Raw genomic sequence first — 13,092 nt, 5'->3', positions numbered from 1 at the left:
GGTGTGGTGGCATGTGCCTGCAGTCCCAGCTACTCTGAAGGCTGAGGCAGGATAATCCGTTTGAACCCAGGAGGCGAAGGTTGCAATGAGCTTAGATCACACCACTGTACTCCAGCCTGGTGACAGAATGAGACTCTGTCTCAAAATAAATAAATAAATAAATAAATAAATAAATAAATAATTGTTTAATGAAATGCTTCCAGTACGCAAAGTCATCACAGGCCCAAATCCTAGTTCTTTTCCAGTACATTTAGCATTCTATTTCTGGTGTCTGGTATCCAAATCACGTGTAGTACACCTTCTGAAATGCTTCATTAGCAATCTTAATTCCAACCCCATTCCAAAATAGGACAGGAGAGCACTGCAGAAGGCAAAGGGCAGAGTGCCTCGTGTAGACGATACCTGAATTATACAAAATTCCTTGGCTGATTATATATATAAACCCTCATGATTAGTCCATTGGGAGGCCTAAAGAGAACCCGGTATGGAAAAGGCAAGCCAATTCTAACTTTTAACAATCACTTCTCTCCCTCCATTTTATTATATATTGGTCCATTCACACACTACTTGAACATGTGCAAATGATCAGCATTCACATTAGTGATTTATTCAACAAATAGTAATGCCTGTGAAATCTAAGGATCTATGAAAAAGCCAGAAGAAAATGAAAATTGACTTTGCCCTCAAGGAGCTTACAATCTAGCTCTTTTGTTTCTAAAATGTATTCCCATGTCAAGTGAAAAGCAGTCCATTACTACAATTTCTGTAAAAAACATAAAAATGTGTCAATGTCACTCCTAGCATTCAGAATTAACTTTCTCAACATATGAAAAACAAACAAAAAAACCCACACACACCCTGATTCTCACCTGTAATCCCTAAAAGCAATATTGACAGGAACAAAAAACATTATGAAGTGAAACATATCTGATCCTTGCACATATGAAATTTGCCAACTTCACCTTTCACTTCTTTTTCTAATGAAACAGAGTCTCACTCTGTCACCCAGAATGGGGTGCAGTGGTGTGATCATAGCTCACTGCAACCTGGAACTCCTGGGCTCAAGCAATCCTCCTGCCTCGCCTCTAGAGTAGCTGGGACTACAGGCACACACCACCAAACCCAGCTAATTCAACTGCACATTTTTTAAAGTTCAACGTTTCTGAGGCATGGCTTGGATGCTGCCCTTTACCTACTAACATGCCAAGATGACTCTGGCTTTCCAAATAGAAAAGAAAACACATTTCACTTAATGGCATTAACTCAAACAAATAGATACATTTCTTCCAAATGAAAAATCAGGCTAAATTTTAGTAGAAGTCGATTTTGGCTTGATTGATCATTTACATCAGCCTTAACAAGGACATGGATCAGTACGACTGAGGCTGAAATACTTTTTGGTGGTAAGGAACCCACGGTTTAAATAAGTGATATAAATAGTTGTTTCCACCTCCTTGCACACAATTTAAAAATCCATCCAAATGATATTTGACACAGCTTAACTTTAAACAAATCTCACGCAGGGAGTTATGGATCTTAATAAAGAGAAAACCATTACTAGGGCGCTCATACTTGGCTTCTAATACTAATGAGTTACAAGGCTCTCAAATTGGCGAGCGCTACTCTATTATTCACTAATAAGAACGCAGACCAAATTCTGTATCAATATTATAATCAGACGACAGTGCATCATTGCGTTAAAACCTCTGGAGCATGTGCAATTACCAGGCAGTTAGGGAAACACAAAACTTGAAGAAAGGATATTTCTGTATTGAAGTTAATGGTTTGGATTTCAAAACCTACAGGTTCCACTCCTTCTCTGAGACCAACTGTGATCAAGGGTCCTGCAGATCAGCAACACAGGAGACACAACTAACGTACCTGTGAGTCCAGAGCTCCACCGGCCAATGGTCCTGTACCCCAAGAAAATTAAAAGGTTTCCACATACCAGAGGACCAAAGGTTTTTACTGTTTAAAATATTCTCTTTACTGTTAACCAAAATCCCCTTAATCAAATTCTTAAAAAGCCCAACTTACTCATTCAACTCACTTGTTCCCAAGCACAGAGACCTATTTTGCAAACACTAAGTTTCAGACCAAAGAGCACGCTTTTTTAATTAAAATAAAGAGAAGAACGCCCACAGCCCCCACTGCATGTGTACCTTAATGAAACTAATCTAATAAACACTAGAAAGGTGTGCACACATGGGCCAGCATTTGCGGTCCATCCACGTATGTTACATCCCAGGTATGAAAGGTGATCCTGAAGGTTGTAAACCCCTGTAACAGCGTGCTGGGTTCGGCCCCACGCCGGACCCCCGACACCGATCCACAGATCCTTTCCATGAGGGGCTCCTCTGGGCTTACAACGCCCCCGCGTTCGTGTGCAGGCACACACGCGCGCACACTCGCACGCTTGCTCGCACACCGCCAGTGCCTCTCCTTTCCGCCTGGGATACCCGGACAGCCGGGCTGGGCGAACAAGTTAACGCTGGCCCCAGCGCTCCGCTAGGGGGCTGAGGGTGGGGAGGGGGAGCCCGGCGGGGCGCAGGACCCCGGCGGCTCGGGCCTGGGGACCTGCCGGCTCCCTCCGCGGCCGCGGAGCCCTCCCGCTGGGACCGGCGAGGAACTCACACCAGGCCTCTCCGCAGACGCTGCGCGGCCGCTGGGACCTACCGGGGTCGCCAGCTGTGCTGGGCAGGGAGCGACAGGAAGGGCAGGGCACTGGGAGATCGCCACCGCCGGGGCTGCCGCCAGGTCCCAGCGATCGCTGCGGGCGCAGCCGAACACCAGCGGCCTGGGCCCGGGCACTGCTCGAGGTCGGCGGGGACAGCGCAGCACCTACGCCAGGCGGCCGGGCGGCTGTAACTCGGAACTTTAAGCAAAGTTTTTTGCTGTTCCTTTTGCAGCCGGCCAGGGACTCGGAGTGGTAGCCGCCCAACCTTGAGCACTAGCCCAGGCCGCGGAGGGACGGGGTCCGAGCTGGCGGTCCCCGCTGGGGAGCTCGCCTTCGGGGTCGGCCCGCTCCACCCGCCCGAAGACTCGGCGCCTGCCCGCCCCTCCTGTCCTTTGCCCAGAGCCTGGCTCACGAGCAAAAGCGGCGTCCCGCCTGCCGCGCCCTCCGCCCGGCCTCGACGCCAGCCTAGGGTTCTCCCACCAGGGAGCTGCCGGCGTCCCAGGCGCCCCGAGCCGGCCCGCGCGCCTCGGCGGCAGCAGACGCGGCCCCGCTTACCTGAGAACGTCTCGCCCGCCGCAGTTAGCAAAAGTCCGGCCAAAGTCGCCAGGCAAGTCCCAAGTCTCTTCATGGTGCTGAGTGCGCGCCGGGCCGCTCCGCGGCGGCGGTGGGTGGACGCGCGAGGGCGGAGGGGGCCGGGAGCTTTGGTTCGGAAGCAGCCAGGAAAGAAGGGTAAACAGCACAGCGCTGAGCAAAGCCCCCAAAGTGCCAACAGTTGCAGAAGTCCGAACTCCGGCGGCTCCCGGAGCGCGGGCACAGGGTCCTGGGTCCTTCTCCGCTGTCCCTGGCCCCACTCGGCGTCTGGCGCGGCTGTAAGAGGGAGCGGAGGGCGCGCCCGCGGTGCCAAAATCTTCCCTCGGATCCGGCGGCTGAGCTCGCCGCCTCTCGCCTTCCCCTGCCCAGGACGCGGGACCCGAGCTGCCGGCCGTGGCCGTGGCGGTGGCCGTGGCCGCGCGCGTTCCGCCCGCCGCCTCTCCACAGGCAGCCCCGAGCCCAGCCACGGGCGGCGGCGCGCCGATGGCCGAGCCCGCGCCGGCTGCGCGCGGGGCTCTTGCTCCCCGACTGACTGGCGGTGCCCCGCAGGCCGGCTGAAGGGAGCGCTCACGTCACGGCCGCCCAGCGCCGCCGCGGCCCGCTAGAGGGCGTGAGCGCCCGCGCCCCGCCGGCCCGCGCCCCGCCGCCTCCGGGAGCTCGGCTGGGGGCGGCCCCGCGGCCACCGCCACTGCTGCCGCCGAAGCGGGCGTCCGCCGCGCTGGGAGGAGCGGCCACCGTGCTCCCCCCGCCCACCTCCTCGGCCCGGCCGCGTCTTCTATTTTGGTGACTGGCTCTGGGGAGGGTGGCTGTGGAAGGGGCTGCGCCGCCGCCAGAAGTTTGTCCCGGGTCACGAGTCGCGAGTAGTTTGTGAGCTCGGCGGGGCGGGACCAGCGGCCTGCGACCCGGCGGGCGCGGCCAGGCGGCTTCGAGCCCGGCTCCGGACGGCGAAGGCACTGCACAGGGCCAGCTGCCTCCGGAGTCGTCGGGCCTGCACTCCTGGGCTGCTCCGGGGAAAGCGAGCCAGGCGATCGCGGAGGCTCCGGAGGGCTGCGGGCTCCTCTGCGCTACCGGCAGAGCTAAGTTGGCGGGCGCCCGGAGATGGCGCGGGAGCCGGGAGCGCCGAGTCCGGCGATCGCCAGCCCGCTCCCGGCCGGGCCCGCCGGGTACACGCCGCTGCCCCCGCGCCCCGGCGCCCGGAAAGCCCGGCGCTCTTCTGCCGTTCTGCCTCCTCGGCGTGCCTCGGCGTCCCGTGTGGGCCTGGAGCGAGCCGCTGGCAGTGCACGGAAAGCTGCGGTCACACCAAACCAGGGTCTGGACATAACCCTTGGTTTCTGTATCTGATGCAAAGTGCTGGGAAACGGGGGAGAAAGAAAAGTGAAGAGTGAATGAAGTAATGTCTTCAAGTATTTTAGTTTTACTATTTTGGGTCTGAGATGACTGTTTTATTAAGTGAATAAAAAAACCTTACAATGCTTCGGCAAAGAGTAAATTTTTTATTTTAATTGTAATTTTTTTTGGTAAGTGAGCCTTCTGCCTTCTAGGGAATAAGCATATTGAGCCAGCACCAACCAGACAGCTGTAAGCTCCTGGCCTGCTAACTGAACGCAATAGAAGGCTTGGGAAGAGGTTAAATTAGGAACCAAAGTAACCGAGTGACAGGGTTCTAGCAATGATTCCGGTTAGAAGGCAAACCGGTGATGCAGAGGCGCCAGGGAGTTCTCCTGCACTTCTTCCACAAGAGGGGTCTTCTGACAGCGTTCACTGCTTTCTAAAAGTGCTTATAAAGACGTAAGAAATAAATGGATTCCACACTCACGTTGACGCTGTCTCCAGTGTACACCAGAGCCAAGAAAGATACAGCTGTCATTCCTCCCAAGGCAAATTCGGGAACTAGGAAGATTTTGCCTTTCGTGTAACAAACAACATTCCTCTTATTTCAGGAACTCTACTTACTAGATACTTGCCAGACCTGCTCTTTCAAAGTCTCTTCTGTATTGGCCGGATGCAGTGGCTCACACCTGTAATCCCAGCACTTTGAGAGGCCGAGGAAGTCGAATCACGAGATCAGGAGTTCAAGACCAGCCTGGTCAACATGGTGAACCCCGTCTCTACTAAAATTACAAAGATTAGTTAGGCAGAGTGCAGCGTTCCTGTAATCCCAACTACTCAGGAGGCTGAGACAGGAGAATTGCTTGAACAGGGACAGGGAGGCAGAGGTTGCAGTGAGCCGAGATCATGCCACTGTACTCCAGCCTGGGCTACAGAGCGAGACTCTGTCTCAAAAAAAAAAAAAAAAAAAAAGTCTCTATATTAATCATTTACTTCTTAATATGTAAGGTCCTGCCAGTTCTCCCAACTATGTGCTTGTGGAGCCTTATCTTTAACTGTGAAATGACCATTGAAGTCTCAGGAAGGAAGCAATGTCTTCAAGATCAGCAAGTGAGGATGGTCAAATCTGCAACCTGAGCTTTCCAATTTGATGTACTTGTGTTCTATACTGGAGTTCATATTTGCTTTTTTTAAAAAAAAAAAAATAGTAATAGGCTTTCCAATGGAGTTTTCTGCTGATGGGAAGACAGGTGGAAGCTAAGGGGATAAAAGTTGATTTAATCACATTGCTTCAGAGTAACTTCTTTAAATAAGTGAAGAAGTTAATATTAGGGTAGGATTTCATTTGCAAAGTATATTAATTCTTTCAGCAAGTATCTACTGAGGCAATGCCATATGTCAGGCACTATACTAAGTGCTGGATGTTGTCTTAGGCTGGACTCCATAAGAAACAGACCTGGAGGTTAGGGTTTAAGTATAAGTGGTTTTGCATTGCGGAAGTGATCCCAGAAAGCACCACAAGAAAGTAAGATGGCAAGACAGAGAAAATAAAAGCAGACATCTATATAGGATGTGTTAATAAGCAGGTTACCACTGTGGGCAAGGGAAACTCAATCCCCCAGTGGCGGGACGATGGGCAGCAGGATGAAGAGGAAGGGGCTGTACTTCAGACCTGCCACTGAGGCAGTGGACAGAAATCCCTGGCAGTACTCCAACTGCTGCTGCCACTGGACTTCCCTGATAACCTCTACAAACCCTGTCCCTTCTGCCTGTTACTGAAAGCTTAGTGGGAGGGTCTGTAAATTTCAATTATCCCTGTTCTCGATCTTTGTCTTTGCAATGTTTAATTGACTCTACTCTTTGCAGCCTTCCATCAGCATTTCAAATGCCTTCTCAATTCATGACAACTACTGTTAGTTTACTCCCTCTTATAGGTAACTAGTCAGAGCAGCCTTTGAGCCTAAATGGAAGTCTTCTGCTGAAATGAATGGACTAGACTTCCTCTAAGGAAGGGATGCTATAGGAATCCTTCCAGTGGGACGTTTGCTTTGACTTGTTTTTTCAGCAGTGGAGATTTAGTTTTAACCACATTTCACTCTTGACTCGCTGGGGACAAGAGTGACATTTGCAGAATGGCTGGTCAGAGTTAGGGGTGCTCAGGTCAGCCCCTGATATTGGTAGGCTTGGGCAAGAGACAAATGCATAGCCACTACCCTATGCCTAATATTTCAAAGTTATTAATCAAGCTAACAAACTACTATATATCTTCCTACCTTGACAGATATAGCAATCAAACTGAAAGAAAAGAAAACCTATTTTATATGGCAAAAAGCAAAATATCAGCAACTGAATTATGCATATCTACCAGACATTATACATATCTAGATTTTCTTTGATAGGCTATATGGATAAGTAACAATATAAAATTGATATTTCTTTTTATTTTAGTAAAATCACTATTATCATCAAGATTTTCACTTAATTTGTGTTCCATTGACAGCAATAATTTAAAGCTTTGCTGTTCTGTTTGGTAACACCTAACAGCATTTCCAGTGTTTTGTCCCTCAGTGGCATTAGCTACATTTCAGATATTCAGTAGCTTCATGTGGCTAGAGCTACTGTATTGTACAATATGGAAAGAGAACAAGTCCATCATCATAGAAAGTGCTATTGAACAACACTGATCTGAAAGATACATGTAGTCAGGGCCTGTGAGGTGGCTTGCAGCTGTAATCACAGCAACTCAGGAGGCAGAGGCCAGAGGATCACGAGGCCAGGATCTCAAGACCAGCTAGGACAGCATGGCAAGATCCTGTCACTACAAAACAATTTTTTAAATAGTCAAGCAGGGTGGTTTATTCCTGTAGTCCCACCTACTCAGGAGGCTGAGGCTGGAGGATCATTTGAGCCTCAGAATTTGAGGTTGCAGTGAGCTGTGCACTCTACACTCCATCTGGGTAAAAAATGAGATCCCAATTCTAAATAAATAAATAAAGGATTAATGTAGTCAAATCATACGAAATATATGTACTTATACCACAAATGTAAATTACTTATATTTCAGAAAATTAGAATTATTTTCCTATAGTTGTTAAAAGTTTTCTTTCAAATGATTTAAAGTTATCTATTAGAATTAAAATGCAAAATAAAAATTGTGACACTGAATATAAACACTGAAATAAAAGTTTTTTGTTTTTTTTTTTTTGTTTTTTTTTTTTTTGAGACAGAGTTTCTCTCTTGTTACCCAGGCTGGAGTGCAATGGCGCAATCTCGGCTCACCGCAACCTCCACCTCCTGTGTTCCGGCAATTCTCCTGCCTCAGCCTCCTGAGTAGCTGGGATTACAGGCATGTGCCACCATGCCCAGCTAATTTTTTGTATTTTTAGTAGAGACGGGGGTTTCACCATGTTGACCAGGATGGTCTCGATCTCTTGACCTCGTGATCCACCCACCTCGGCCTCCCAAAGTGCTGGGATTACAGGCTTGAGCCACCACGCCCAGCCCTAAAAGTTATTGTTTAAAGTGTATGCATTTTATTTAATATTTGAAAATTTAGTTACACCTTATTAATGTGTAAATGAAACATAAACTTATTACCAATTCTAGCATTCATTGTTCACCTGGTTGCCAACATAATCAGTATTATGTTTCATGTGTTATAACTTCATATTTGCCATTTTAACAGTAATATTAATTATTTAATTTTGCAAAATATTGGCCAAATCACCATGTTCAACTATATGCAAATACCATACTGCCGTGTGACTTCTTCCAGAACCATGAATTGGAACAAAAAAAGATGCAATGAAATCGATGTTTGGCATTACTAGAAGACCCTTATTATCTTAAGACTGTATGATATGCTTGCTATCTAAAAGGAAGTTTTTGACAGTTTAGTTCATTTGACTTTTCCTTTAATCAAGCACCTCCACTATACATCATCCACATGTTTAGGAGCGTCCATCTTCCATGTCAGCGGCAACACATCCTGCAAACCTTCAAGTTGTGGGATGCAGTCACCTTTTGTTTCAAGAACAAGGGGCTGTAGGGGAGAAGTGTTTCACTGTGGCATGAATAGTGATGGTTTTGAAAGCAAAGGGTTAGGGTTATGTTTTACACAGTCTCAACACAGACCCCTACTGACAGAAGTGGCAGTATGTTCCTTAATAAATTTATTTTTACAGGTTTGTGATGCCCAGGGCAGGAGCCCATCCTGCCAGTTGGTGGGTAGAATTACTGGCTGTACTTGTGCAGTGCTGGTGCCTGGCAGCAGTAAGTCCGCTCTTGAGATTTGTCCAAACCCCATTAAAGTAGAAATGTAAATATAAAAATGAAAACTGATCTGACCATGACCCACCCTTACCTATCCAAAACATTATGTTGGATTAGGAGGTTAACCCCATGCGGAAAGTTCCTAAGCTAGCCAAAGTATTTGCCAAGAAGCATGGACAAAATGATCATTTAGATACCTCCCAAGGTCACTTAATTGTAACCGATGGAAAAGGAAAAGAAAAGATTGTCATTGTTTCCATTGCTCGTGTTTTCTTATCTAGGCCTTGCTGAAATGATTACTTCCCATTTTTAGACGCATGTTGGGATTATGAAAGTGTGTTTTGAGAGAAATGGAAAATGAAAATAAGCATTCTTATATAGGTTTCCAAAATGTTGTATTCTCTTTTGTTTACTAAGAATAGCAAGTTGTAGGAAGGAAGGAGGGAGGGAAGGGAAGAAGGGAGGGAAGAGGGAAGGGAAGAAGGAAGGAAGGGATAAAGAGAGAGACAGCTAGCACTGAATGTATAGTCCGACTTCATTTGAATCCCAACCGTGTGAGTTAAATGAGTTCATTTCCACTTCCTCACTTGTAGAAGTGGAATTATGTGTGAAAGCTCTGTGTAAACGTTGCGGCACTGAGCAAACTTGATTATTTATTATGTTGATCTCTGATTAAGCAAAGCTGGGAGTGCGTAGTGCCTCATCCCACTCCCCACCCATTTGCCCCCGTTATTCTTTCCCTCAGAGGACAGTCCAGCCAAGCACAGCAGTGGGGCCTCGGCCACGTGACATGCAGATCCCTGTCCTTGTGCATACACACCATTTGCGTTGACTTTACTTAGCTTCAGGCATGAGAGGAGCAAATAGAACTTTTCACCCAGGACTGACTTCACTTCACAGCTTCCCTCACCTTTTGAATGTGTGTATATTGAAACCAGGGAAAATGGAATGAAAATGAAAAACACATCATTAGTTTTTCACAGGGGTCAGAAGAAACCAGGTCATTTAAACTTTCACCAGCGAAGCCCTATTTCACCTGAACAAATGACAAAAAGGGAGCAGGTGCCCTTTTTTGTGGCTGTTCATATTCTACCTAAGGTCAGAACCTGTCACTGACAAAAGGCAAAGCTCATCCAAGCATCGTTCAAAGCCACTTTTGTATAAAGGCTTAAACCACTAGGATGAATTTTTTAGATGCCCCAGGAATTCCGTCTCGTGGCCTGATTAAAAGCAGAGAGGTAATAGGTTTAGTTCTTTGCGTTGCCCACATTACCCTCAGAATATAAATTAATCTCTGCATTGTTGGTACTGAGGCAGTGTATTACATATTCCCTTTTATATTATGAAGATGTTATCAGAACCTCTCACACTGTTACCATTTGTAACAATGGGAAATTCACTTAACCTCTCTGTGCTTCAGTTTCCTTATCTGTAAAACAAAGATAATCACTGTTCACACCTCACAGAGTTGTTGTGAGGATTAAACAGTAATGTAATAAGTGCTGTAATAAAATAATAGTTCCTGGCTGGGTACAGTGGCTCATGTGTATAATCCCAGCACTTTGAGAGGCCAAGGCAGGAGGATCACTTGAGCCCAGGAGTTTGTGACCAACCTGGGCAACATCGTGAGACCCTGTCTCTATAAATAAATAAATAATTAGCCGGGCATGGTTGCACACGCCTGTGGTCTCAGCTACTTGGAAGTCTGAGGTAGGAGGATCACTTGAGCCCTGAAGTCATGGCTACAGTGAGCCATGATTGCACTACTGCACTCCAGCCTGGGGGACAGAGCAAGACCTTATCTCAAAAAAAAAAAATCAATTCCTGGCACATCATTAGTGTTGTAAAAGTTGTTGCTGGCTGGGAGCATTGGCTCATGCCTGTAATCCTAACACTTTGGGAGGCCAAGGCGGGTGGATAACGAGGTCAAGAGGTTGAGACCATCCTGGCCAACATGGTAAAACCCCATCTCTACTAAAACACAAAAAAATAGGCGTGGTGGCACATGCCTGCAGTCCCAGCTACTCGAGAGGCTGAGGCAGGGGAATCCCTTGAACCGGGAGGCGTCGGTTGCAGTGAGCCAAGATCGTGCCACTGAACTCCAGCCTGATGACAGAGAGAGTCTCCGTCTCAAAAAAAAAAAAAGGTGGTTGCTGTTGATGGTATTAACTAATGATTTTTAAATTAAATCAAAGAGAACCTACCATGCACAAATTCCATGCTGGGGTTCTCTACACATGCAGATGAGTTAGAAATATCTAACGGGGCCCAGTTACCATTTAGATGGGAAGACTTTCCAGTAGATATTCCTGTCCTTTCTCATCACACTCTTCTTTCTGGGCATAATGAGTTTATATCAGCTGCCAGACTCAGCATCAGACCAGTAAAACTGCATGGTTATCATGGCAGGCCCTTACTGTTTCCTCATTTACAAAATGAGAATAACTCCCGTGCTGTCTAACTTCACTGTGTTGTAGTAGAGCCAATGACAGTGTGTGCGAAACTTCTTTATAAACAGGGAAAACCTATGCACATGGAAGGTAGTATACTGGGTCTTTAATTACTAGACAGAGCTTCTCATGAAGCTCTTTTATTTAATTTTACCAAATAGGACTGAAAGTTCACAATTTACACATAGGTCATATTTTATAAAAATCTTTTTCTGATTGGAGCTTTTACCTTTTTGCTATTTTAGGTAAAATGACTAGGTAGGTTGATAATCTCTAAAAAGTATCGTTTTAGTCACTGTAAGATCAGTAGCCAGGCAGATCTTACAAGGCAATCTCAATATACTGTACCAGAAAATATGAATATTGCAGCCATGTCTGAGCCTGTGTTCCTAGGAACAAGGAGATCCATGAAATGACCTGCTGGAGAGACCCTGCCACCAGTGGGATCCCCTCTGAAAGTTGCTTTATATACTCTGCCAGGGACAGCCCAGGTCTCCCGGTGAGTTTCTTGATCCAAGTGCGGCAGAACACCAGGACTACCAGAGCAACAGGTCACGCTGTACCCTCTCCTTCCGCTCCTGCATCCTGAACTAGGGGAAACAGCTGCCTACACAAAAGCAATCTTCTGACCAGAATAGCCCAACTGCCCTGTCCCCTGGGGACAGGAGAGCCTGGATCAGGCTTTATCCTGTCCGGAAGCAGCGTTCCACCTACCAGACCTGCAGCTGCAGCCACAGTATAGACACAGTAACTACCCGCCCACACGCTATTGGCAATGGTTTTTCAGGCTGGCTAATTGTCTGTAGAAAAAGCAAAAAGCCAATTTATAAAGATTTTATCAGAGCCCTCTGGAGGTCACAGTGCAGTCTCACTACTTTTGTTTAAGTTTCCAAGAAGTACTAGAAGAAAATGGTTTCTGCAAACTTTTAGAGCTGGGAAGTTTTAGAGATCTGCTTGGCTCACTCAGAGAGTGTGAAATGACACTTCACTGTTTGAATCACAGTCAGTTCAAAGGCACAGGCGGCAGCTCACCAAGTAGCAGCTACTTTCCATGTTAGGGTTCATTAAAGGAGAGAGCATCTGTCTTTGTGTCCCTCTTTTTGCCCAGAGCCTTTGAACTAACGTTTCATATTAGTTCTTGCGCCTTGTTTGAGACAATTATTTTCCTCAGAACATATTTTGAAGGTTCGTCGGATTTTCCAAAATTCAGGGTGGAAATTATGGTACTTTATCATGTTCCCATGGATTCCTAGTTTCGTTTTATTTCGCTTTCTTTAAAACAAATCCTTTGAAGTCGATGGGTATGTTCCTTAAAACTCAGCTTGACTAATACTATTAAGAAACGTTATGCTAACAATGTCAGTCCTACCTTAGATTAAATTATTGCAACAATGGTGTCCTAGGTCCTGTGGTCTGTAATAAGGCTGGGTTTCCAACAGAATATGAAAAAAATAAAAACATTTCAATACGAACATCAAAGAAAAGATCATCTTTAGTCTCTCTTCATCTTTGATATTTTAAAATTTCCAAATGTTGTGGTTGGAATTGACAATTTCTAGACAGTCATTACTGTCGAGATGAGACAAGCTGTACAGGAAAACATTCAAGCTTATCTCAGTATGTTTTTTAATCTAACATTTACTGAGTTCTTACTATGAACAAAGCATTTTCCTAGGGCATTAAACCTCTGAAAGACATGCACAGTTATGATGCCCATTTTAGAGAGAAGGAGACTGAGGCTTAAAGCTAGACTGACTTAGATATTATAAAGAT

General features: G+C 46.5%; 1 protein-coding gene across 9 annotated transcripts in view; it reads right to left on the bottom strand.

Annotated features, from left to right (window-relative positions):
• The window catches only part of PTPRM (protein tyrosine phosphatase receptor type M), an 836,104-nt gene extending 832,290 nt beyond the window's left edge, over window positions 1-3,814 (bottom strand). For 4 of the 9 annotated variants that reach the window (XM_074383758.1, XM_074383757.1, XM_074383760.1 and 1 more), the window contains exon 1: window positions 3,233-3,813. In XM_074383758.1, the coding sequence (XP_074239859.1) occupies window positions 3,233-3,305 (73 nt within the window). In that variant the 5' untranslated portion in view covers window positions 3,306-3,813. Of the gene's footprint in view, window positions 1-3,232 lie in introns of all 9 variants that reach the window. The other 5 variants (XM_074383765.1, XM_039463639.2, XM_074383756.1 and 2 more) reach the window with 4 other exon arrangements.
• Between the last annotated feature and the right edge of the window lie 9,278 nt (window positions 3,815-13,092).

Source organism: Saimiri boliviensis, chromosome 13, assembly GCF_048565385.1.
Source record: "Saimiri boliviensis isolate mSaiBol1 chromosome 13, mSaiBol1.pri, whole genome shotgun sequence".
In the NCBI taxonomy this organism is placed as follows: domain Eukaryota; kingdom Metazoa; phylum Chordata; class Mammalia; order Primates; family Cebidae; genus Saimiri; species Saimiri boliviensis.
This window is presented reverse-complemented; position numbering and strand designations above follow the sequence as displayed.